Source organism: Danio rerio, chromosome 12 (assembly GCF_049306965.1).
Source record: "Danio rerio strain Tuebingen ecotype United States chromosome 12, GRCz12tu, whole genome shotgun sequence".
In the NCBI taxonomy this organism is placed as follows: domain Eukaryota; kingdom Metazoa; phylum Chordata; class Actinopteri; order Cypriniformes; family Danionidae; genus Danio; species Danio rerio.
The window spans coordinates 24067694-24095114 of NC_133187.1; the positions used below are offsets into that span (position 1 = coordinate 24067694).

The following is a 27421-nucleotide window of genomic DNA, read 5'->3' on the forward strand; positions in this document are numbered from 1 at the left end:
TGAAATGGGTAACCATTGACACTCATAGTAGGAAAAATATTTCTTATGGAAGTCAACTGTTATCAGCTTCCAAGTTTTTTCAAAATTAACTTTGTATTCAGCAGAAAAAAAAAAGAAACTCAAACAGGTCTGTGACAAGTGAAATATGAGTAAATGATGACAGAATGTTCATTTGTTTTGGTGAATTATCCCTCTAAAGGACCATGAAACCTGCCTCTTCCAGTTTAAGTCTACCTTCTTTTTTTCCAAAAATGCTTCATGATGGGCGTGGAGCGCTGCAAGCAGAGGGAGGAGTGGGCGTCACTTTTGTCAGTTGGCTCAAGTTAAATTGCAAAAAAATAAATGGCAAATAATTTAATGCCCTGTTATTAGTTATATCAACAATTTGTTATACCATTATAAAGATAATCATGTTTATATAAACACTATAAATGAGGACTTCTTTCCTCCTGAATCCCCGAGTCTGAATAACAATGTGGATAGCAGAACAGCAGGTATCTTACCCTGTTCCAACCATTAGCACTGCCGGTAATCTGGAGATTTTAAACAAGTGTGAACGCAGCAGCATGGATAGAGGTGATGTGTCTGAATGGTAACTAACTGAACTGATAAAAAACAAAGTCTGCCCTTCTCCAATTCTCGTTCAGCTCTCCCAACAAAAATGCTTGCTGCACACAAACAGCTTGGCTGTATCGGTGGCCCAGACAGTATCGCAGAGAAAGCCATGCAACATACTTCGTGGATCATGAAAACAAACACATAAAACCCTTAATAAACGGCTAAATACTGCATGTCGTGCACAGTGTCACACACTGTCGCACAGATTGGTGGGTCTATGGTATGTCCATATTAGTTTGTCAGCAGAACGCTCGTGCAGTCATGAGGATAAGAAAACTTTGTCTATGAGTAACAACGAAAACCGATGCATCATCACTCGGATACGCGCTACGTCAGCAATGTTAATCCCGCCCAAAAATTGTTTTAAAAAATAGATTTTTAAATTTATTTAGCTTACAAAAGCTAGAAATTAGCTCACAAAAGCTCAAAATAATCGAAATTTACCCGAACTTAAAGCGAACAGGTGCTAACGTTGTCTTAACTGATGCTTAGCACAAACAAAACTATAAAAAAGTACTCGAGGGTGTCTTGAACCTTGGAGCTATTGGAGAGTTATTTTTAGGTTATTCTATTACATATTGTAACTTCTATTCTACCTCAGAGAGTAATTCTTTAGTGTAGGTCTAAACAATTTCTAAATTTTTTAATGGAAATTGTTAGATTAGTGCAATTGTTATTATGCAATGGCAGTGGTTTAATTAAATAGATACAAGTAGTTCATGACCCAGTGTGTTCATTGACTCAGAGATGCTTGTTCAGAGAAAAATGTGACAGAGATGCTTGTTCAGAGAAAAATGTTGCTGTTCCACACAAACTCAATTTCTGCATCTGCTCTGAATTTGGGTCATTTATAAGATTTAGGAGCACTACGTGTCACTCATATGAGCAGATATTGTCAAAAAAGCTTTTAACATAAAATACGAAGAAACTGAAGCATACATATAAGTATTGTGAAAGTACAGCTGTAAACTAAACTCTCTTTTTTGTCACTTTTTGGGTATAAACTTGAAAATGACATATGATATCTGCTTATGATATGATGGTTTGTCAGGATAATTCCAGGTTTATTTTATGTACAAAAAAAGATTGACACTTAATTAACTGGTTAAGCAAATAAATATTTAAATTCTTACTAAATAACCCTTTCATTCTTTTTTTATAGTTAAACAGTGTCATCACAATAGCAATATTACCTTATGATAATATTTATTTAATTATTTTATTTAATTATTATTATTTTGTTTAAATATATTGACATCAATTTTAAAAACTTTGGCAGCACAATTATTTTGTTCAAAACTGACCTCAACTTCAGCAAAACAACCTCCGATTTAGCAAACAATTCATCAGAACAATTAACCAAGCAAAAAACCACACAGGCATCTGTACTCAATTCACTGTCTAGACCAGTCCTTAAATTAAATCAAGCATTTCTAGGTTTAAGGAAGAAGGATTTCACACATAAAACATGGAAACGCAACACAAAACACCTGCCATTGAGTAGTAACATCACTATTTCAGTTAGTTGGTTGATTTTAGTTAGTTAGTTAGTTAGTTAGTTTCAGTTAGCTAACACTGTATTTGTGTTTGTTTGTATAAGACTTGCCCTCTAATAGAACAGTAACTAAGGGTGTGCGTTCACTGTTCTTGGTCTGCTGCACCAGAAGTTCTCCGTCTCCCAGTATGTCAGACACAGCATTGCTCCATTTCACAATACCGTTCATGATGTAACTGGAGTAATCCTCCTGATTACTACCAAATGCCTTAACAGGGGGATAAAAACAGAAAGAAATGATTAAATCATTAAACAATGATTAATCAATTTATTTACTGCTGAAATTAAGAATAATGACATATCATAATACTTTGACAACAATTTTTAGTTTCAGTCTCAAGTGACTCATTCAAAAGTGTAGAATTCACAAAATAATTCATTTACATGATGAATGTAAAATAATAGCCACCTCATGTGTAAATGTGTGGTTTGTGAACAAAAAAAACAGCAAAGTGGACCAGATTTGATGCCAGTAATGAAGTATGCCTGCATCAAATCTGATCAGGTGGTTTGGACGAACTGCACAATATGAACATAATTTCACAAGATGATCTAAAATAAATTTGTTTGAAAAGAAATCATCATTTCACGCTGATTGGGAGTCAGTGCATCTGCATAAAATATAATAAACTAATTACAAGCATAAATTAATACAATGGGGAAAAGATACAAATTAAATCAAAGGTGCTTTATGGTTTTCTGGAGAGTACTGAGGTACAGAAATTAAATGATCAAGTATAAAGTAGCACTGAATACAGGAATAAACATTTGAATTGAATCAAAACCCTTCATTAAAGTTGTCTTAAAATGATCTGACGATGCCCATTCTTGTCTGATTTCATGATTTTGATTTCTACTTCATTGGAAAAAAAAACTAAATACAATTAATCTTTTTTAAAGCTACAAGTTTTATCATTTCTAGTAGCCAAATGGTTGAATTGAATTCCTACATAGTCACAGGCTTTAAAAAAAGAAAAACTTTCCCTATATTAGGATTAAATTTGCATCTCTATTTTCTGTTGCATGTGTTTCGGCTTTCAGCAGTAACATTTACATTACACTGAACTAATCTAAACTGAACTTCAACAGAGAAAACTAGACTGAAGCAGTTTTAATTTATTAGAACTTCACCTATGTTTGACACAATTTACATTGAAAAAGAACAACAGAAAGAAAGATAAAAGGAATTAAATGTGTTCTGAACTGTTTATTCTGTTTCTATAACTTTATCTACTGCAGTTTCTCGTCAACTATAATCCCAACCTGACATTGACAAGCCTGCAATGTGACTATTTCGATTATTTTGATGCTAAATTTATATATTGTGCAGCCCTAGTTTGAAGTCAACATACAGTCAAAAAACATTATTTCTGCTGCCTATTTAAAATGAGCTGAAACAACATTATTCCGATTTTTAGGGACCACTTGATAATTTTATGTTCAGCCCACTTAAATTTGTAAAAGCAATTAAGTCTTAACTACGTGTTAGAACAACATGGAGGATTTTTGTGGAACCTCAGAATTTTTTACAGTGTAATATTATGCAAAACGGAATCCACAATAATGGAGGGTAAACTTACAGGCTTTATGTCATTATTCAGAGATGCCAAGAAGTCACTCCTGCTGACTTGCAGAGTCTGAGCCTTTTCTGTGTCCACCTCTACCTGAGTAGTGGCCTATAGAAGCACAAACACACACACGGGTTGATCCTCAAGCTCATTCACTTAATTAACATGAAATGTTATGAAGTGTGAGAGTAAGAGACCCATCACACTAGTGTAAGCTTCATCAAACATTGGAGCATTATGTGTCAACACTATCAAATATGCTGTGCCACTCACTCAGACACACAGTTTGTCCAGCAATTTAAAGATATCTATGCACTTACAGAGCTAGGGATGTGCAATAGTTATCATCTTTAGTAAAATGGCAACTGTTGTTCATGTACTGTTTAAATGTCACTGAAAAAACACAGTGTGAAAGGATTCACTGCTCCATGAAGCCTATTAAAATGCAGTTAAAAAGTAATATTGTATTTTTAAATTTGACAGAAATGTCAATAGAAGTTTTATATTAATTTTATACAAAAGAAATCAATAAACAAGAAGTTAAAGACATTCTGGTTGAGTCATTTAAAGGAAAGTTAAAAAAATTAAAGTTCTGTCATTGCTTACCCACCCTTGACTTAAAAGACACAAAAGAATATGTTATGAAGAATATTGGAAACTAGTAACCATTGACTTGCAATAAGAAAAAAAATGGCAGAAATGTTATTTTTGGGTGAATTACCCCTTTAAGTGAATGGCTGCATCCAACACCGCATACTTCCATACTATATAGGACGCTAAAAACAGTATGCGAGCCGAGTAGTATGTCCAAATTCATAGAATTCGAAAAACAGTATGCAAGAAGAATCCGGATAACCTACTACTTCCGGCAAGGTTCTAAAGTGCGCATCCCATGCACACTGCACTATCCCATGATGCCCTGCGACAGAATTCATGAATAGGAGTGAAGCGACGCAACTGACGGGAGTAGGTCACATAACCATGACAAAATGGCAGATGTAGTACATCCAAAATCTATTTATTCTGCTCACATTTATACTGTATAGAACGTACATAGAACGTACATAGAACATACTTTTCTAACGCAGAGTAGTACATTTAAATTCAAATACAGTACCTACTGAGAAGTAGGCAGTTTTGGACACAGCCAATGCTTCACTGCTACACTCTTATTGTCACTTGTTTTGATTCTAAATGAATGAACTGATTTGAACAAATCATTGAAATGACTTGATACAATTACTGACTCATTAAAACAGTAAAGTGCTGCCACCTACTGGCTCTTTTATTGTAGCATTGTTGCACATGTAAAGCTTAGATCGAGCCCAAAAAATTAAATCCAACTCTACCTGAACCCGTGCACCCCGTGTTCGAACCCAACCCTGTCCAACACACTGTTATTATGAGCCTGAGCTCGATTTATTCCCTATTTACTATTTTTTTTAATATGTGGGGCTGTTATAACAGACATTCTCAACTACAATTCTTGTTATCTGAACTGCAGAAATTTGTTAAGATTTATCTTACCTCACTCTCAGGGGTATGCTGACTTGAAGTGACAAAAGAGGACATTGAAGGCTGACTATGATCCTTTCTTTATACCCGTCAACCCTCCTGTTTTTGCCAGGATTCTCTAATTTTTTACCATTCTATCCCGCTGTCATCCCATTCAAGCATTTTCCTGTATCTTTCTATGAAAAACGAAAGTAGCATCAAAGAGCTGATCTTAAATGTAGTCTAATTGCAAGAGCTGTTCGAGAGAATTATTAATTTATTTCAATTTATTTTGGCTTTAAACCAACTTGAAATTAATATTAAAATGGCTGCATTCACCATGCAAACTTGAAATCAGTCAATTCATGTAACCCCTGTTTCACACTGCACGCACAGGACGTTGCTGCAGGCCTTGGTGCAGATGAAAAGTAAAAAGTGTATTTATATATACAGATAGATAGGTAAATATATAGAATAAAGCTAGATCGATCTGTGTAGCAGCAGACAATCAGCTGCGCACTGCAGGTGCAGCTAGTGTGAAAGATGCGATCCGTATAAGACACTGTTCTCAGATCAACTTCTGTACATGTGATTTGAAGATGAGCAAAAGTGAATGCTTTAGGATTTGAGTGCGTTTTTAAACAGACAAATACACCTAATAATATTTAAACATGTCCATCCTGCTGTCTTCAATTTTAAACACAAATAATTTTGTCTTATATGAGCACAAACACTATGAAAGTAGTTGAATGCTTTCAATACAAGTTTGTGTATAGGTCTCCACACAATTAGGCTAATTAAGCAATGCCTAAAAAAACACACAAATGCTTCATCACGGCCCAGCCCGAAGATAGTGGCAGGATATACCTAATAAATAAATGTCTTATTTTTCTGGATTTCAACATTCTTTAAAACATTGAGTATAATGTTCATACAGTACATAGATCAGCAAAATATCTAACACTTCTTTAAGGGTTTTGGATATTTAATATAAGCAATCAAATTAACTTCACAATCACCAATGCCTCAAGCACAGACACAATCCTTTCTTGTATTTAAAATGAAGTACAGCATTTAGACAACATTAAAATGTCTCTTCCCCAGCATCACTGTAATCCTATGTAAACTGCTTTGTATTTGCATTATCAACAATTTTTGTGAATTGAGATAATTTCCAACCAAGAACAAAGTTCAGAACTGGTCAACCACGTTGAAATAACCATAATTAGTTCTGACGGTGAAAGTGCAGTCTGGATGAAATATTTGAGATCAGACCTTGATGTGACGGTTCATGGCAGTGGACTGCGCAGCCCGAACAAGCCCTTCCAGCTCTGCTCCACTGTAGTTCTTGGTCTCGACAGCCAGTTCCTTTACGTCAACGTCTTTGGCCAGCATGTTTGACTGCTTCATCTTTGCCGTGTGGATATTTAGGATCTGAACACGACCCGTCTCATCAGGCAAGCCTGGAGAAAAACAATACATGTACACGCACTTGAAGTCAAAGCTTTAATTTTTCCAATTTTTCAAATATTTCCTAAGCTTTTTAATGGAAAGAATATTTTATTCAATACATTTTTTAACAATAATTTTAATGATAAATTTCTAATAACTAATTTTGTTTGTCTTTGCCATGATCAAAGTAAAATACATAATATTTTAATAGTTATTTTGCAGGATACTTTGGAAACATCACTTTGGAAATTACAGAAAAATACTTAAAATTTCAGAGAAGGGTTAATAACAAAAAATGGGTTGGAGATGGGTTGCGGCTGGAAGGGCATCCGCTGTGTAAAAACTTGCTGGATAAGTTGGCGGTTCATTCCGCTATGGCGACCCCAGATTAATAAAGGGACTAAGCCGACAAGAAAATGAATGAATGAATGAAAGATATATATATGTATATATATATATATATATATATATATATATATATATATATATATATATATATATATATATATATATATATATATATATATATATATATATATATATATACACACATTTTTTTTTATAACTTTTTTGTAAATTGTTGAAAGTTTTGCTATGCTGATTATTTTATGTTGAGCAAACATTGTTCTTGTTGCTTTTTTGTTACTATTTTTGCTATGATATCAAACATATTAAGACTACATGTAATACATGTAATAACTACATTAAGACACATAACATCATGCAATAAAATATAGCATTTCAAATACTGAGCAATAATATTTTGGTCCAACTCAGCTCCTGTGATTCTCACCAATCTCCATTTTGACTTCCAATCTACCCGGCCTCAATAGAGCTTCATCAATCAGGTCAGGCCTGTTGGTCATGCCTTAAACAGAAAATAAATGCAATAAATATGGAAGTATGCATTTTTAAAGTGCAAGTTTAGTGTACAGTTTTTATAATCTCACAGGAAGTTCTTACCAATAACCAGGATGTTGTTGAGCTGCTCTACACCATCGATCTTGGACAGAAGCTGGTTCACTACAGTGTCATGGACCCCTGTGCTGCCTGCCATGCTGCCACGTTGTTTGCAAATGGCATCAATTTCGTCAAATATAATGATGTGCAGGCCGCTGTTGGCCCCCAACTTCAAAAGCAGAAAAAAAACATAAGTTATTTAATAACTTCCCACTTATTGTTAATGTAATGTTATAACACTGTCAAATAAAGCACACTTGTAATATTAATATTAAAATACGGTAATACCAAATGTATTACATAAGTAACTGACTAATATAGATTAACTAACTAATACTAGACTAATATTATTATTTTTTTAATTGTGAAGTAACAAATAAAATAAGTTTTAATAGTAGTTTTAGATTTAAGTATATTTTTTAAATCAAAAAAGTTTTCTATTTTAAGTTTTTATTTTAACTTTAGTGTGTTTCTAGTGATGCTTAGTTTTTAGTCTGATTAGTTTATTAGTTTATTTATTTGATCATTAATTTATCTATGTAGTTTTTTTCTATTTAGCTTAAATTTTTCGGTTTCGGAATTAAAATTCCTAAGAATTTTGAATTTTTGAATTTTAGTTTTTAGTTAACAATTGTTGTTGAATACTTAAACAAACATCACAATTGAATAGTAAATAATTCATTTAATTTAAGCACACTGAATAGTAAATATCCACATACACTGGACAGCAAAATAACTTTGAGTTAAGCTCCAGATATAAATGTACTGATATAACCAAAGATAAAATATTTATTGAAAGGATTTTCTTCAAAAACGAGTAATATAATATATCATAAAACAATATATTATAAATCAGTACATTAACATATATCCAGATTTTAAATATGATTGTGATTTTAATATGATCTTTAAAACTTTCTGTATATAATTCTCTTAATCTCTCATTTTAAATAGATCAGCCAACACTGAAAATTCTGTCATCATCATTATGTTTCAAACCTTGACTTTCTTTCTTCTGTTGAACACAAAAGAAGATATTTTGAAGAATGTTAGAAATCTGCAACCATTGACTTCCATAGTATTTGTTTTATCTACTGTGGGTGTCAGGTTTTCAGTATTCTTTAAAACATCTTCTTTAGTGTTTAACAAAAGAAAGCACCTCAGAAAGCTTTGAAAACGAGTAAACAGTGAGAAAAGTTTCATTTTAGGGTGAACTATCCCTTTAAATGCCAAGCTGGCGAATGCACTGGTACTAAATAAACTCGGTGACAGTGGTCCACAATAAGGCCTTATCTTCTTCATCTGTGAGGCAGTGAGAGGCAAGGCTGTAACATTTAGCGCAGATGGGAGGCCAGTATGAGTGTGCGTGGCCTCCCGTGAGTCAGGGTGAGGGGTTACAGATAGCCGAATGCTCTCATTAAGAGGTGCCGAGTGATCTCTTCAATGTCATGTAGTCACACAGTCTACCAGCACAACATCACACTCGCAACAAAGCCAGAACCAGCAGATCTCTGCCAGCACATCACCCTTGGAAAAAACAAACTATGATAATGTTTCTAAGCAAACACAAGGCCATTTACAGTAATTCGGTAAGTATATTTCAGCAATTTGGAGTTATTTGTAGAGCAGCTGGAGCACCCAAAACTGGGAACAGCATCCTTTGTGCAAACCCCAAAAAAGTTTTTATTTTTTGACTGTTGACAGAGGAACCTTTCTTTAACGTGTCAAATATCGGCGGGTTCCGTCACAGAGCCAGATGAATGTAAGGTTGTGCAAAAAAGTCTGTGAATGCATGGAAACAACACAAGTTTTTTCCCCAAGCGTGCAATGTGTTGAATAATTTGCACAAAATGCCATCTCTGGTTTCGTACCCTCTTCTGTTCCTCCTCAGCATCAGCGAATAGCTTTCTGATGTTGGCCTCCGATTCTCCCACGTATTTGTTCAGAATCTCTGGCCCGTTGACCACTTTTGGCTCTCTGGCGTTCAGCATCTTTCCAATCTGCCGTGCCATTAGGGTTTTACCACAGCCGGGTGGTCCATACAGCAAGATTCCCTTCACGTGCTTGCAACCTAAGGAAAGAGAAAAGGGGTTGAGGAATGCTGAAGCATGATCACAGAATAATATAGAAGGGCGCTCGCAAAAAGAAAAAAAAAAGTGTCACAATGGTATTCATTTTGTTATAATATAGTTTTAAAGTGCTTTTGGTATTTACAAATGTTTCCATTAGCGCTGGGTGATATGGCAAAAATGCAATCTCGATAACTATTTTCCATATTGAACTATAACAATATATATTTCGCTATAAATGCTTCCAGATTTAAGAGAGTATGCCAACAATGACTGAAGATACAAAAATTAGAGGGTCCATTAAATTGCATAAACCTTTCGTCCGATAATTTTTCGATGGCTAAAAATTCCTTCCATCTCTAATATCAACACACTTTCCAATTCTCATTGTTGCACATTTCTGCTGTATGATTGGCTCTTAGATCATTATAAAGTAAAAAAGTGCAGTGCTTATCATTGTTATTCACAAATATTTTATCGTGATTCGATATAATATCGTTTATCGACCCAGCCCTAGTTTTCATTTCAGGTCTGCATGAATTGGATTTTACTGAGACTTTTATTTCAGTTTATTGATGTACTTCTAACTGAAAAAAAAAGTAGGGGGGGCTTTCTTTTTGAGTATCCTTCTCTAGTAGCAAACTAACGTTAAGAGGTTAAGAATTTCATGGCTGAAGCAATCCAACTGACATCAACAGAGAAGGACCAACAATTCAAACACAAAAATGGTCAGACATTGTTCGGTGATGATTACCAAAACAAATATTTTTATTCAGTAGGTTAACTTGCAAGGATTAACGGTTCACCAAAAGAATAACAATGAGAGAAAGCTAAGTTAAAAACTAAAATTTATTTCACACATGCTTTTAGAAATTTAATGAAGGACAAAAAGGTCTGTATAAAGGCTCTATGTGATATAATTTCCTGTCATATGTATGCATGTTGGTTGGGTTCCATGATTATGAATTTACATCTATACTGAATGCTTTTTGTTTTGTTAAATGCATGTAATGTGTAGGTTAATAAATGTATATATTAATAAATGTATATATGTATGTATATATATATATATATATATATATATATATATATATATATTCATTATGATCACTTTTTGACCATACTTAATTGATTTATATTTAAAATCATTAAAGATCACTGCTTAGTGCTCAATTCTATTAATACTTTGAATTAAATGAAGAATACATTGTACTTTGAACTTTACATGCCCCTCGGTGCAAATGTCCATTAATAATTTCTTAAACGTCTTACCTAGCCAGACAGAGAAGATATTTTCACAATGGACAATTAAAAAGGACTGACCACAGACAAAGATTTTAATATAGATGGGATATTTGTTACATTCATTTCAACAGCTGTATAAAGCTTTTAACCTCTTCCAGTCACAATTTTACCACTATTTACAGGTACATAAAACATTCTTTTACTGAGTTTCAAGAATTGCCCCAGGGCGATAATATATACAATTTTTTGTGTAAACCTCCTATGGCCAAACATCTGGTGATGCGGTTTGTTTCTTTGTTTGTCTACCAATTTGCGGTCTCTTCTGATCACAATTAATTGGCATTAGAAGAGGATATTGGAATTAACATTTCAAATAATACCTGGGAAGAGAGGCTGAAGCATACCTGTTCTATCAATGCAAGATTACAACTCATACAGTTTAAAGTGGTACATAAGCTACATTATACCATAACTAAACTCAATAAAATGTTCCCTTCAGTTTCCCCGTTATGTGACAGATGCAAGATGCAAAGACAGATTTTGGTTTTGCCCTGAGATCTCGGAGCTCTGGAAAAACATTTTTCAGTTTTATTGAAATATTTTAGGAGAAATCATTAGTCCAGATATTGAATTAGCCGTGTTTGGATGCTCTGACCCTGTGTTAGCATGGTCACATAATCAGCAAATGTTTATCGTGTTTGGTATGGTGGTGGCTAAAAGGGTGATCTTGATGAACTGAAAATCCGCTTTACCACCTACTTTTCATAAATGGCTGACTGAAATGTTTGCTGCTCTTAAGCTTGAAAGAATTTGTTTTGTTAGGGCAGATGCTTCTAAAAAGTTTGAAAAAATCTGGGGCCTTGTCTTTGCTTATCTTTTTAAGAGTTGAAAGTAGGGCATGATTCAAGGACAATTTCACTCTTTAATGTTTTGAGTTCGATGAAGTAAAACTTAATGGTGTATATTATTTACCCTATATGGTGCATGGTGCATGTTTGGATAGACTGGTGCTTGTTTTTTTTTGTTTTTTTAATTATTACTTCTTGTTGTTAGTTTTTTATATTATTCACTTGTTTATTTTTTCTGTTATTTTACCTTATTATTTGTATAAAACGTATTATGGTTGGTATAAATGTTTTATGTTCTGCTTTGTAGTTTTAAAAAACAGTTATAAATAAAATATATGTAAATAGACAATTGCTTACAAAGGAGTAAAACACGGGTTTGAATAATAGTGGAAAAGTTTGAAAAGTGTAAAATGACAATTAATACTGTTTTGGTCTGCAACTTTATGTTATAAAAGGACTTTGTTCTATATTTGAATAATTTTTGTTGGTAGTTAAACAGAAAAACAAACTAATAAAGAGGACATATTCTGTTCTAATGTAATGGAAAACAATCTCGTGTGTCCAAATCAAGTGTTTTCAAAGTAGCACACAGGTCTTTTTGAAGAGCAGTGGCATTTCTCAGACAAGAGGCCTGTTTTTGGTTAACAACATCTGCTGGCTGCCATTTGGACTGAGCGGGAAGGCTGGAGATAACCAGCAGGCCTGAGATCAGAATCAGCATGGCCATTTACACCTGATGACAGACTCAGGTTGAGGGAGGGTAGATGTTCAGACCTTTTATGGAGGAGAAGAACGAAGCCATGGATGGACAGACTGAGATGACCTTTAGGTGGTGGGAGTTTTTGGGAGAAACTGGGTCTATTGGTGTAAACTCCCACCCAAGTGCTGTAAGACAATAACATACTCAGACGCACAGCCGCACCTTCCTTCAGCACCTGGGCTCCAAAAACCAAGCCCAATTAGGTGCTCACCTTTGTGCTATCAAGACCCGCCATCTCATTAGAGCAGGCAGCTGCCTGGGCCAGAGGCCGACTCCTGCAGCCTTCACACCACAAAAGGTCATCTCACACACACACACACACATAGCTCTCTGTGAGTGTGTGTAGACGTGATCAAATCATCTGACAGATTACAAGAATATGCCTTCAGAACTGTTTGTTCTGTCTTGCATGAACCTTGTTTAAATGCTTTACGATTTAATAGCATTAGACTTGCTTTTCTTTAAAAGCACAACCATATCTGTAGTGTTAAATCAGCTGAAAATTAGTCAGCTCTGAAGATTTACTCTTCTGCTACAGGTTTTTGCTAGACCATTGGAAGTTGGTTGCTAAAGCAGGGGTATACACTTGTTAGGGTGTTCTCTGTGTTTGCTAGAGTGTTCTGGGGTTGCTAATATATTGGTAGATGGTCATTTTATTAAAATTTATCCCCAGAAATATCTTCTGTTATTAAGCATCTTACTTAAACGCAACTTGATTAGAATTAGCAAACTGCAGACTAAATTTTCTGACCAAATGTCCTATTAGAAGTGAAAAAGGGGTATCTTCGCAACTATGTTCATTCTTAGAGAGAACTGATATCTGCAAAGAAGTGCGAGACCATATTACTTGCTTTTATAATCTAAACTTGGTTGCAATTTGTTAATAGCATTACTGGGCCTCAGTGCTGCATTTGATATTATTTGTTACCTTTAACTTGGTTAGGCTTAAAATTGTTGGTATTAATGGAATTACATTCCTGTTGCTTAAATCATAATTATCTCACAGTTATCAATTTGTGACAGTAAATGAAAGTAAATGGTAGAGAATCGATCACAAGTTTGATATATAGAGTAATGCAAGGCTTACTACTTGGACAATTACTTTTCTTGCCCTACTTCTTTTGGTAGATGGTAGCTATAAAAATGTTCACAACTAGTATCGTTCTGGGGGGAAAAATGTATATGAAGAGAATTCCAGTGTGAGATTAGACCATTTTACTTGCTTTAACCATCAGATTGTGGTTGCAATTTGCTAATAGCTTTACTAGACCTTAGTGCAGCATTTGATACTATTTGATTCTATCAACATGGACAAGTTAGAAAATCATGCTGGTATTTGTGGAATTGCATTGCTATGGTTGAAATTATTCTTTTCTAACCATTAAAAAATGGTAGCACTAAATTAAGATGTGGGCGAGGCAGTGGCGCAGTAGGTAGTGCTGTCGCCTCACAGCACGAAGGTTGCTGATTCGAACCTCGGCTCAGTTGGCGTTTCTGTGTGGAGTTTGCATGTTCATGTGACACGTGGTACAGGTGAATTGTGTAGACTAAATTGTCCGTAGTGTATGAGTGTGTGTGTGAATGTGTGTGTGGATGTTTCTCAGAGATGGGTTGCAGCTGGAAGGGCATCCGCTGCGTAAAAACTTGCTGGATAAGTTGGCGGTTCATTCCACTGTAGCGACCCCGGATTAATAAAGGGACTAAGCCGACAAGAAAATGAATGAATGAATGAATAAATTAAGATGTACCGTATCCTTTACAAGTTTGATATGGAATAACACAAGGCTCAGTACTATGACCATTACTTTTCACTTTATACAAGTTACATTTGGCAGACATAATGTAAACAAGGAACACTTTTTACTGAATAACTTTTCACTGTTATGTAGACAATACGTGTGATGTCACACAAAGTTCTGGGTCCAAACGCTCTATCAGTCCGAATGGGGAGACTCAAAACATGGTAATAATAAACGTTTACAAAGCGATGTAATGCATTCGAAAATGATGTCTAATATATGCCTAATATCCGATGGCCAGAAAGTGATTTTTTTTTTTTTTATAAATTTTTAAAATATTGATGTCTGTGATACAGAAAGTCCAGAGACTGTTGTGTACAACGTGATTTTCACTTTAATGTGTGATATGACTACAAAGTGGTCATAAACAAATATTTTCTCAATTCAAATGAGTAGCAGTACTTGGACTCGGAAACAGTACTCCATACGTCACGCCTTAACATGTGGATATACATTTCGTTGAGATTCAACAAAACATACCAACTAACAAAACTAATTGTGTGCAAAGCAACTACTAAATAATTATTGCAAAATTCAAACCAAAAAAAGAGATTTGAATTATCAGGGTGTACATCAATTAGGACATTATTGGGTGCAAAGCTAAAAGCTTACTCCATATTACAGAATTCTGGGTGGTTATAGGTGGTAAGCCTATAATAGATGCTCTGATAATAGGTAAGTGTTCTGCATGGCATCGTGCTAGTTTTTAGCAGTGGACATGATCATTTAGGATTCGTCAAAATAAACACCTGTTCATAATCCATCTGAACTTCTGGGTGAGAACATTTTTTTGCACGCAAATAAGAACACTTGTCCATAATTACTCACTAAAGAGACCCAAGTGCCTAAAAGCTGGGAATGGAATGCAGACAGCAGCTTTAACTGCAAATGATTATAATACTTTCGCTGCAGGAGTCAATCTGATGGGAATTAGTCTGCTGGATAGCATCTTTAACAATTGTTGATCTGTTTAGAGGGTGAACATAAATCATAAATACACAATCAGATTGCAGTCTGACAATATAATTCAAACTAGGCTTTTGACTGTACGCCAACAGCAAAAGTGAAGACAACATGCGGATGTTCTGTCAGGATCGAGTATAACTTTAAGCAATTTTCATTTCTGGTAAGGATCAAGTGCTGGGAAGGTCTGAGCGCTGTATGTCTATTCTTATAGCCATCTTATTTCACTTTTTCATTTTTTCTTCAACTAGAGTCATAACATTTTGTGATTCAAGTCGGCCATATCATGTTGTGCTTCTGTAAACTTAAACAGAAAGAGATGCAGAGGAAGAAAAAAAAAATACGGGCAAATGCACCTTTACTAAAATTTTACCACTAGTGACACTGATGTGACCTGATTTACCTGGTACCCAAAGTGATTCCTTATGAAGGTTTTTAAAATGATACAGCCAGTCAAAATCAAAGACTCACCCATTTGTTCTACTATGTCTGGAGGAAAGACTCGTGAAGCAAAAGCCCGACGGAAGATATCTGAGAATTCCTTGTCCAGGCCCCCGATGCCCATGCGCTCAAAGTTCCAGTCTGGGTTGATTATAGACTGACGAGAGCCTTTGGTTTTTGCTTTCCCTGTGGAATAATTTGCAAAAACAAATGCTTAGACACGTAATATAATTAACTTCTCCATATGTAAAATGAATTGACATGTAAAAAATGTAGAGTAACAGTACCATGAGGTACAGCAGGTGTGGGTAAAAACACATGTGTTTTGACTGCCATCTAGTGGTGCAGTTTGGTTGTTACACTATTTGAAACCTGTTAACGTTTCAAGTAAATCACTGGACAAAACTAGCCACAGGACAGAAATAAAAGTTAACAGATGAATTATTTTGAATTAATCTATTACTTACCCTATATATATATATATATATATATATATATATATATATATATATATATATATATATATATATATATATATATATATATATATATATAATTATTTATTTTTTTTTTTTTGCAATCTGTTTTTATTGCCTGTAATTTTATAAAAATATGCCTGGCACTGTACATTAAAAAATCTAGTGTTACTATGGATGAAAACATTTTGGCAATATTAATTGCAGAAGCTTTTCTGTGTTCTGTCATTACTTTTAATAAGAAATCATCTTTAAAAAGGCTCATTGAGCTGACAGATTACATTATTTTAATCCTTTATAAAATTATTTAGCTGATGTTCAATTGTAATATATAAATAAAATAAATAATATTGCTATACAAAAAAAGTAAGGTTTGTAAAAAAAAACTTAAAAAATGTAAATGAACATGATCATGTATATTATATTTTCCATATAAACAAATTATTCTAAAATATTAGGTCTTTTGGAGTTTGTGGAACAGTTCATAAAAACTGACACTGGTAGGATGCTAGCAGACATTTAAGAATATAAGTGGCAGTCATTTCTGCAAGGTACCGGGAAGTTCATTATTTTATTATGCTGTTGTTTTTTTCTGTTAAATGGTAAATAAATGTCTAAGTGTATGTGATTAAACTTGTGTATATCAGATTCATAAGAGTCATGAGAATTTGCAGGTTAAACACTTACCAATCAAATTGACAGACGAGCTCTCCACTTTCTCAAAAATCACCTGACTATTGCCATGCAGTAGACCAATGTCAATCTGAAAAAGGAAAAGGAAAATGCTAAATAAGCCACATCTCTTAACATGCTAATATGCATAAGGTCCAAGTAAGCAAGGAAAAGGTACCTTGTGTTTTTTGCTAGAGTTCTGCTCGCCTCTGAGAATGCTGGGATCCATGGCCTCAATATCTTTTATGACCAGCGCAAAGAGTTTGTCACAAAAACTAAAGACAAACTTTTAAGAAGAAGATACAGGTTAATGTGCCACAACATTAACAACACATACAAAACTCACAGACCTTATTAAGGGTGTTAGTTAAAACAACTTGGTCTTGGTCCACTTTCAAACAAATTATTTTCTTCTTTTACTGAAATATAACATAACTCAGTGCATATGATTACATGACAACAACATAGTCAACAAGTCAAAAGTTTTCCCTTAAACAACACAACCACATACTCCAACATTGTGGTGTGTTTGTTTGTGCTTACTCTCATTTTCGTGCGTTTACATAGACACAATAATGACAGAGTTTCAAAAACTTTATTTATCTTATTTATATTTTTGTTGATATATTTGTGTGCATTTTAAGTCACAAAACACAGTTGCTGGGCAAAGGTACAAGCAAAAAAAAAAAAAAAAAAAAAAAAAAAAAAAAAAGTTTCAGTTTTTGCCTGAAAATGCTGTAGTGTAAACAGCCTCTAAGTTTTCAAGTTTGCTGGTCACTTGTAATATTTAATATTGCATAACTTTGTAGGGTGGAGCTACTGTCAATTTGCCAACACTCCAAATATTCTTGTTTTAATTTATATTAAGAAAACTTCTATGTTTACTATTGCCACATTCACAGATAATTGATTTAGGCATAATTTAAGTCCAAACTTAATAAGAAAACAGACTTAATACCTTTCATTATTCCCAATAAAAAATTAAAAATTTTAAAAATCTTTAAATATGTTTACTTGAAATGTGATAAAATACCTAAAAAACGAATACATATTTAAACAGCACTTTAAATAGGGAGGAGAAGTCCAAAAGCTTGAGTAACCCTGTTTCTTGGGTTAGGCATTTCTTCCATTTTGAAAAGGAAAATTCAGAGTTTCCCTCAGTTCGACGTTAACATACTAAGAGTTTTTACTTTTCTGAAACGGGCCCCAAGTGTCAATTTGTTTTGGACCAAACAAACCAAGGGGATCAAACCACAATTGTCAAAACACAATAACATTCAAGATTGATTAATGTCTCACCTGTTGACTCATGCTAAAGGCCTGTGCAGTGAAACACTGAATAAATTCAATGGCCATTTTATCAGAGTCATAAGGGTTGCTGTCAATGCTCTTTTTCTGGAGGAAGTCAATCTCGATTGTCATGGTTCCCACATACTGTCTGGACGGGTCAAAGTTGTAGACACTCACTGCAAACAAAACAACATCAAGGCTAGGTGTAGACATTAACAAAACTCAACAGGTTCCTGTAAGAGCTAGGTTTAGAGTTTGGGTGTAGACATTAATAAAACACAATAGAACCAAATATCTCATAAAAATGTTAGAACACTTTTTATTGATCAAAATTAATATCATCAAAAATGTAATTATGTATATGAAGTATTTTGTGTATTGTTAGTAAATACTGTACATATAATTCATATGGACATTCTTAGGATAGTACATTTGACGATACAAAATCACGACTGATCCTATCATATTTTTGAGTTGTTATTGTTGGCTTTTTTACATCATGTAAAATGTGAACATGACATGTCAGATGTTGTTTGTAGAAAAAAGGCTGAATGTTATTAGAGAAACAAGTCTGGGTTGTTTTTGCAAAGTGAAAGTCTGGTGAAAAATGCTAAAATCCTACCAGTACTGCTGGTCTATACACCTCCTTAATTGTTGAGACCAGCAAAGATGTCAAAACGCATGAAAACCACACATACCAGTTTCCATTGTTTGTGCTGCTGCCTCATAAGGTGTTATTATACATCACAAACGGCAGCATTTTGTCTTAAAGTAACACAACGTCTGTTTGTTCGTTTTTTTCTTATGTATGAAATGCAGTACAACATTATTGGCATAAAATCCAATGCAGACATTCACAAATAGCATCTGACCAGTTTCAATACAATAATGAGAACAGTCAGTCGTTTCCAATTAGATATACACTACCGGTCAAAAGTTTTGGGGTCATTAGGATTTTTGAATGTTTTAAAATAAGCTTATCTTGCTCACCAAGACTGCATTTATTTCATCAAAAAATACAGTAAAAATTGTGAAATTGTGAAATGTTATTGCTCTATAAAATAACTGTTCAACAGTAGTTTATCATTTAATTTAATCATTTATTCCAGTGATTTTAAAGATGAATTTTCATTACTCCAGTCTTCAGAGTACATGTACATATTATTATTATCATTATTACTATTACTATTAATCATTATTAATGGTAATAAAAGCAATAATAACTAGAGTTGCATTTAATTTGAAACTGCATACAATAAAAAAGCAGTTATGTAAAATTTGTACAAATATTTTACAATTTTTTACATTTATTAAATGCTGCCTTGATGAACAGAATAATTTTCTTCAAATAAAAAATCTAACCTCAAAATTTTGACCGGTAGTCTACAAATAGTCAGATTTGGACCCACAGTCTAAACTATGCTAACACCTTACTTACACCACACTTTACTACAATCTAGCTTTTAAAATGTCCTTTGTTTTTTTTTTAAATACAGACTTTTCTTCAGCAACAACAAAAAATATGAGAATGAAGATATTAGTTTTACTTAAGATCAATTTCAATGCTATTCTTTTTTAACTTTCTATTAATAAAAGCATCTTCAAAAAGCAAGTCTAGTATATCATGGTTTTGAGAACAATACCAAGTTACTGTAGAACTTTCATGATATTAATAAAAAGAATTCACAATATTACCGTTTTTTGAGACAGTACATTTGCAATACATTTTTGAGAAACTCGTCTACATTTTAACTTATTGGTGTAATTTATTGGTATAATAACAAATTCATTCTTTTTCACCACATTTTATCAAAATGATTTGGCTCAATCTAATGCTCTTCCATCCAAAGAGTTGTGAAAAGTAAAATCTCCCAACCAAAGAGTTGTGACACTACAATAAATATTCTCATAACAAATGGAGAAAAATAAAAAATTAGTCAATGCACACATCAGCTAATCAAATAGTGTTGTTTTTACGAGCAACCTTTTTATTTTAAATTCTTTAAAATATATATATTTTTTATTATTTCACCTAGTACTGTAAAAAAAATAATGAACTACACACGTACCTTCCACATCTTGGTTTAGAGAGAGTCCAGCCCATTTTCTCTGTGACACAGAGAGCATTTTAATAAGTTTACATTATGTTTTATTTAGCCTGCATGCATAATTAATCCAAGTTATTACATATCACAAGACACACACTTATTATACAGTTAGTTTATAAGATCCTACTGCTAAAGATCACACAAACACAACTATCTCTTTGTAGATGGTCTTACTGTACAGCACATTAATTATTTATTCTTTAGTGTCATTAAGTGAACATTTCTTAAGTTGTGTTTCATTTTTTAGGGGTGTAACGATACACCAAAGGCACGGTTCGGTTCGGTTCACGGTTTTGGAGCCACGGTTCGGTTCGGTACGATTCGGTTTCTGTTTGCTGTGGGGTTAGAGTTGATGTCATGTTAACAGCAATGCTAAGAGACAATTCACTTAATAACAAGAACATCTTAACTTTTTCTTTATTAACTTTGTAATCACATTTTTAGTACAGTCAGGATACCTGAGTAAACAACTAAAATTAAATAAATACCTCCAATATAGACTAGTCAGAAAAAAAACTATTCTCTTTAGTGCAGCCATCTTAACAAAGTAAACTAAAATTAAATAAATAACTGCAGTGTAGACTAGTGAAAGATCTTCAAAAACACCATAATATCCACATTCTCCGATGAGAGGCTTGCAGACACAGACGCTCATTTTAGATTATCTATGGTTTCAGTTAGATAGATAGGTTTCCGTTTAAGTTAATGAAAAAATATACATATAATGTGTTTGTAAAGTGTTTTTACATGACATATTCACCAGTAAAATACATTGCAGTTGTGTCTGAAACTAATGTTAGGGTTGTAGCCGTCTGTATGTTTGCCTCCCGATCTCTCTCTCTCTCTCTCTCTCTCTCTCCCGCTAACTCTATGCCGGTCATTTATGTAGGTCCGCCTTCATGACAGCTGATGTCTGTCATTTCTGTAGGTCCGCCTTTTTGACAGCTGATTGGTCAGGAGACCGATCTATCATCATTTGGCGACGCAGCGCGGGAATGTAAAAAGCATGTCAGGAAGAGCGGGAGAGAGAGCGCTTTTTCCTTTGATCTCGTTTTTCGTGTATTTTTCTGACATGATTATGATTTTCGTTGTTTTTGCTTAACTTTCGTTTGGGCAAAATTATTTTGCATTACTTTTGCCCACTTTAAGTAATTTTGTGAGGTTTGTACATTTTTATTTCAATTGATTTGTATATTATTTTTTAGCTCCGCTCCTTCCCGACAATATAGCTGTATCTCCTCAAGTTCACTCTTAGTGTAAGGTGAATAGGGAAAATGTCATACGATTTCCATTTTGCAAACACATAGAAAATGTATTGTTAAAGACATCAGGTAAGAGGTGAAGGTCATCTTTGTTTATTTTATTCAGTACAGGGAAGAATGCGGCGCACGGCGCTGAAGACCTTTTTTTCTTTTCATCAGTTTTAGCGAGATAAGAGGTTATTCATGAGTTAGAATTGTTTTATTATATTTATTTCTTTTGTTCTCACTATCATCCCCTTGCTCGAGTTTAACTAATTTTTGTTAGATACTTTTGTTTGAATTTGCTACTTTATTATATTACTCTTTTTTTTGTATATTTGGGCATTATTCTGGTTTCACTTTTGTACATTAAATCACTTTTGTTGCAAGTTCTGTTGCTTACACCCTCACATTGTGAAATTACCACACTTTTTAAATGTTTTTCCTTACAAGTAAGTTTCGTGAAACAGTTAAGACAGACAGGCATGCGCTTTGTTTACGACTTGAATTCTATTCCTGTACTCAACTGGAAAACCAAAATGTTTCCACACAGATGACTTAAATGTGTCTGGGGAATCTGCAATCTCAGTACTATGTGAAGCAGCCATCCTGCGTCCAGTAGTAACGAGTGTGATGCTCACTCAAGTCACATGACATGACATGCACTAAAATACTAACTTTAGAATATAATATTTAGAACAAAACCTCATCATTACTAAAATAATTTAATTAAATGTGATAATAAAGATGTGTTTAAATTGGTTCAATTAGTTAGAGACAAGTGACGTCAACCTCAACAATGGGCAGCAAGGGGAGTGAGAGTACCGCGATACGCCACTAGAGTTTCGCGATACGTATCATGGCTGGTGTATCGCGATATTTCAGTTCGGTTTTAATATCGTTACGCCCCTATTCATTAATATGACATTGTGTCATAAAAATAAGACCACTGTGAGAAAGTTACAACAGTACCTGAGGTGTCTTGCTGCTCTCATGTTAATAGGTGAAGGATAAGCAGTCAAAAACAATAAAGGTTGTTAAGAAACACAACAACATTAAGCGGGAGTGTAACAATCCCACACTATATGGCAATAAAAAAATGTCACTACATGCATCAGCAAGGTTAATACACATTTTCTATCAATATACTTACACTCTCAGAAAAAAAGGTACAATGAGGGTACAATTTTGTTCCTAGAGGGAACAAAATATAAAATTGTACCTTTAAAGGTCCCATATTGGTCCTTAGGGTACAATTTTGTACCCAAATGGGCTATAAAGGTACAAATGTCCAGATTTAGGTTTGAAAGGTACATTTTTGTACCTTTTATAGCACATTTTGATACAAAATTGTACCGTAAAGGACCAATTTGGCACCTTTAAAGGTACAATTATATATTTTGTTTCCCTATAGGAACAAAATTGTACCCTCAGCTCATGATAAGATCAAGACACTATATAACAATAATTTAAATGTATTAATACTAAACATTAATACTAAAATACATAATTTAAAAATATAATAAATAAATAAATTGATTGAATTAAATATTTAAATAATTATTTTTTTTCATGTATTTAAATTACATTTTTTCTCAAAAATGTTAATGATTTAATTTATAATTAAATGTAATTTTAATCATTAAAAACGTAAATACTGGTCTTTGCTTACTGTTTAAGTCGCAATAATATATATGAGATCATGTAGAATAAACCATGCAGAGTGACAGCATCTTCATACAGGTGGTGATGTTGCTGTCTCTTTAAGAATTTGGCTTGTTGAGACGTTATAGTAGTGTTTGTTACTGAGGCGGACAGAACTTCGCACGCTCTTCAAAGAAAAGTCTATTTTGGAGTCCACACTTTTCATTGTAAGAATGTATTAAAGATATATTTTCAGTCTCATTTTTACATGTGAAGCCGTGTTCTGTTGATTTTGTCTGACTCTCTGGTCTCGGCTTTCCCCCGCTTTGTGCTCCGGGCTGGCTGGTGTAACGTTACGTTGGCCTGCAGGATGGAGTTTGCTAAGATGTCTGCAGCTTATTAAAGAAGTTAATACAATGTGATATCGAAGTCACCGAGGGACATAACGTTATAGAAGGTAAGTACTATAACGTTATGCTGTTAGTTTTCTCGGTGTAAAAGTTCCCTTTATCGCCTACGTTACGTATTCGCGCCTTATATGTTACGTAACTGCTTTATTAATAAGTGTTGCCACGGCGGAATATTATCGCAACCCAGATAGCAAAATACACTCTGGCCAGTTGCGGCCAGATTCTCGCCTGCCCGAGTCTGTCTGCTGTATCGTTACTCGGGCCAGATGCGGCGGCAGAAGCGAGCCGACGCTGCCGTAACCATGCACCGGAATCGGGCCGTGAGTAATGTGCGGTGTGGCCCGGAGCTGCCGCGACTGAAGTCTTCATATACCTTGATTTAAAACCTTTTGTTATTAATACTGGAATTTGTAATTATCGATAATGTTTTCTATTTTGAGGCCATTTTCTAGCCACGGTTGACCGCGGAAATGTATTTTTAGACGGTTATATACACCGCCATTTTGTGAAGAAAAATCACAATTTTTCACCGGCAAAGCGACTGATTATGTAAACGTGGCTAGTTACAAACGTGGCGTGTGTATGCTTGTAAATATCTTCGTTTCAGTGTCTAAGTTACATTAATGTTGAGGAGTGTCCACAAACTCTCATGTCCAGAATTGTTGGTGCTTTACCATCGTTTAACGTTATACTTATATATAAATAAAATACTATAAATAAATAGTTATTGCTTTATCTTATTGCTTTCCTGAAGTTTATAAAGTTTCCAATTGTATTTCAGGACAAGATTGAACAACATAATGCAGCCTAACAGCATCAGACCAATGAAGGCATGTCATATGAAAGCATGGCTCAGTTACAAGATGTAAGTATGTCTCATTATCTATACCATGGTTTTAATGGCTTACATACTATTTTAAATTTGTAGGTTTTTACTTACAAACAACAATAAATGTACACCCACGTGTTTAAAATTATTTTCTAGGTTTTCATCGAAAGATGAGAGATCAACTGAAGAATGCTATGGACCTGACTCTAAGGTACTCTTTCTAAGCTTTCTCCACTTGATTAATATTATTAAATTCTAGCTTTGGATGGATTCCTTCATATTTGTTTGTATGCCACATCTTATGTTCCAGGAATTGATTTTACAGCAGCACTTCTCATGTTGCCAGCCTTGTTAAGCGAGACACTTCAACATTTTGTTGTGCTCCGGTGCGTATGTTGTTTTCTGTTCAGTATATGCTGTAATAAATGCATTTTATAATGCTTGATATTCTTTATATTAGGATGATGCAGTGGGTAGTGCTGTCACCTTACAGCAAGAAGGTCGCTGGTTCGAGCCTCGGCTGGGTCAGTTGGCATTTGTGTGAGGAGTTTGCATATTCTTCCAGTGTTCGTGAGGGTTTCCTCCAAGTGCTCCGGTTTCCTCACAAGTCCAAAGACATGCGCTATAGCTAAATTTGGTAAGCTTATTTGTCTGTAGTGTATAAATGTGTGTGTGAATAAGTGTGTCTGGATGTTTCGTAATACTGGGTTGCAGCTGGAAGGGCATCTTCTGCATAAAACATATGCTGGATAAGTTGGTGGTTCATTCCACTGTGGCGACCCCAGATTAATAAAGGGACTAAGCCAAAAAGAAATTGAATGAATGAATGAAATTTATATTAGTCTTTTAATCTGATACTTTTTTTTTTAAATCAGTGAATATTAATTATTTTACTTTCTATGCATGTTGATTTTCTCTTCATCAGTGATAGAGTGACTGATATTAATGTAATTATTGCTTTGTCATTTACAGTGAACCATCTTCACCACATCCAACAGTTCAAGTACAGGAGGACACCACCGACTGGACAACTGTGTTAACAAGACGAGTCACGGCAGTCTTCAGAGTTGATGGGATTGCGATTGGCCGGGCTAATGATGTGGATGAATATACATTTTTGACATATCCATCTTATTAGAAGAACACCTTGATGTTTCTGCAGTGGAATGTTTTGAATGAACGGTGGACGGTGACGAGCCTAGATCTACTCCAGTTACCAGAGTGATCAACCTTGTTTTTTGTTTCTTTACATGCTCTTGGGATAATCACAATCATCAAGTTAATCCAGCACACTGCTTTCATTCATGCATAAAGCAAATTTTTAAATAACTTGTGGACCTAATGACTATCAAAGAACATTTTCCAGATATGAGTGCCTTACATGTCGTGTTTATCAAAAGCATAAACACATATTGTGTTAAAATAATTTACAACTCCACTTGAGGATGATGAGGAGTAATCTACTGATGTTGAGGAAGAGGCTACTGATGTATTTGGTTTTCTGCACTGTTGAAGCAATTTATAGAGAAACATTGCCTTCATTCTGAAATACAGAGAAAATTTTGATGACAAATTATTTATTAAGACTGAGTATTCTGACTCAAGACAAATACTTTGGACTTTATAAAGTGAAGTACTTGATGTAGCCTGTGTAATGTGTTTATAAATCTTAAACAGTATTCTTGTGGTCTTTGTATTAAGGGTAGATTATATACTGTACAGTGAGTGAACAATTTTTATTTGTTTTCTAAATTGTTCTTTTTACTGTTTTACATGTCTGCTTTATATTTACTGTGTAATTTTATTTCTTGACACATTCAGTTGTGAGTTGTAATGAAATATTTCTACATTAATAAATAAAAATGGACATCTGCGAACCGAAATATTTTATTTATTTATTTGTGCATGCAGTCACCAAAGGATCAAAATGCCTGGGTCAGTACCCTGAAAATGCTATATAATATAAAAAGGTACATTTTTGTACCTTCGGTGGGGGTACAAAATTGTCCCTTAAAGGGTACAAATGTAGAAGGTACAATTTTGTACCTTTAAATAGAGGTACAAATTTGTACCCTTAAGGGTACCACCCCAGTGACGGGCCATTTGTACCCTAAAAGGTACAATTTTGTACCTTTTTTTCTGAGAGTGTAGATCAATTTTGAGGAATATATTTATGACCTAATACGAATGTGTACATACACGTAATTAAATCAACTTATCTTCACCGTATAAACAAAATAATTAGCTGTCCTGTGAAATATAGCTATTTCAAATATTTACAGAGCAATGATTTTTTCCAGTATTTCCTATTACATTTTTTCCTTCTGGAGAAAGTCTTACTTTTATTTTAAGTTTAGCTGGAATAAAAGCTGTTTTATTTTTTAAATATTTAGGGTCAGTATCATTAGGCACCTTAAGAATTGATTTAATTCATTTGGCTACAGAACAATCCTGTGTTGCCCAATTACTTGGCTAATTAAATTAGTTGAGCACTTTAAGCTAAATACTAGTATCTTGCACTAGTAAATATTATGTACTGTCATTACTATGTCAAAGACAAAAAAGTTATTACAAATTAGTTATTAAAACTATTGTTTAAAAGGTGTTAAAAACTCTTTAAATCTCTTTTAAGAAGCATTTGAGAATTTTTTTAAAGGAATTAATTTTACAGAAGGGCAAATCATTTTACCTTTTGCAGTTAATAAGTAAAACTATATGCTTCTTGCGAAAGAACATGGTCTATAATATAATAATACATATATTAACTATGTTTATTATAGGTTAATTCATATGGTTCTGACTCATTAACTAATTAAATCTACTCATTTTAAACAAAAATAATAATAATTTGTTCAAAATTATTTTCAACACTTTACAATCAATTCATTTGTTTATAACTCCAGATTGTAAGACTAATTTCTGGGGGGAAAAAAATTATAATTGTGAGAATTAAAAGTCATAAAAAATAGCTTCAATAGC

At 33.9% G+C, this 27421-nt stretch overlaps 1 protein-coding gene and 1 long non-coding RNA gene across 16 annotated transcripts in view; one reads left to right on the top strand and one right to left on the bottom strand.

Annotated features, from left to right (window-relative positions):
• nsfb (N-ethylmaleimide-sensitive factor b) overlaps positions 1–27421 on the bottom strand; it is an 85188-nt gene that overhangs the window by 54042 nt on the left and 3725 nt on the right. For all 14 annotated transcript variants that reach the window (XR_012387617.1, XR_012387618.1, XR_012387614.1 and 11 more), the window contains 11 exon segments: positions 20280–20319; positions 18220–18386; positions 17099–17206; positions 16936–17011; positions 15803–15958; positions 9519–9718; positions 7651–7816; positions 7481–7555; positions 6511–6698; positions 3754–3849; positions 2225–2381 (listed from right to left, as the gene is read on the bottom strand). Coding sequence is in view for 4 of the 14 variants with exons in the window: in XM_073917652.1 (XP_073773753.1) it covers positions 2225–2381; positions 3754–3849; positions 6511–6698; positions 7481–7555; positions 7651–7816; positions 9519–9718; positions 15803–15958; positions 16936–17011; positions 17099–17206; positions 18220–18386; positions 20280–20319 (1429 nt within the window). In the remaining 10 variants the exon portion in view is untranslated.
• On the top strand, positions 23166–26314 carry LOC137490441 (uncharacterized). 2 transcript variants are annotated; one of them, XR_012387996.1, is made up of 7 exons: positions 23166–23430; positions 23573–23660; positions 24395–24478; positions 24599–24653; positions 24753–24828; positions 24903–25079; positions 25415–26314. It is a non-coding gene; the product is annotated as an uncharacterized lncRNA (long non-coding RNA). The 2 variants fall into 2 exon arrangements; XR_011009908.2 differs by lacking the exon at positions 23166–23430 and having other exon boundaries at positions 23504–23660.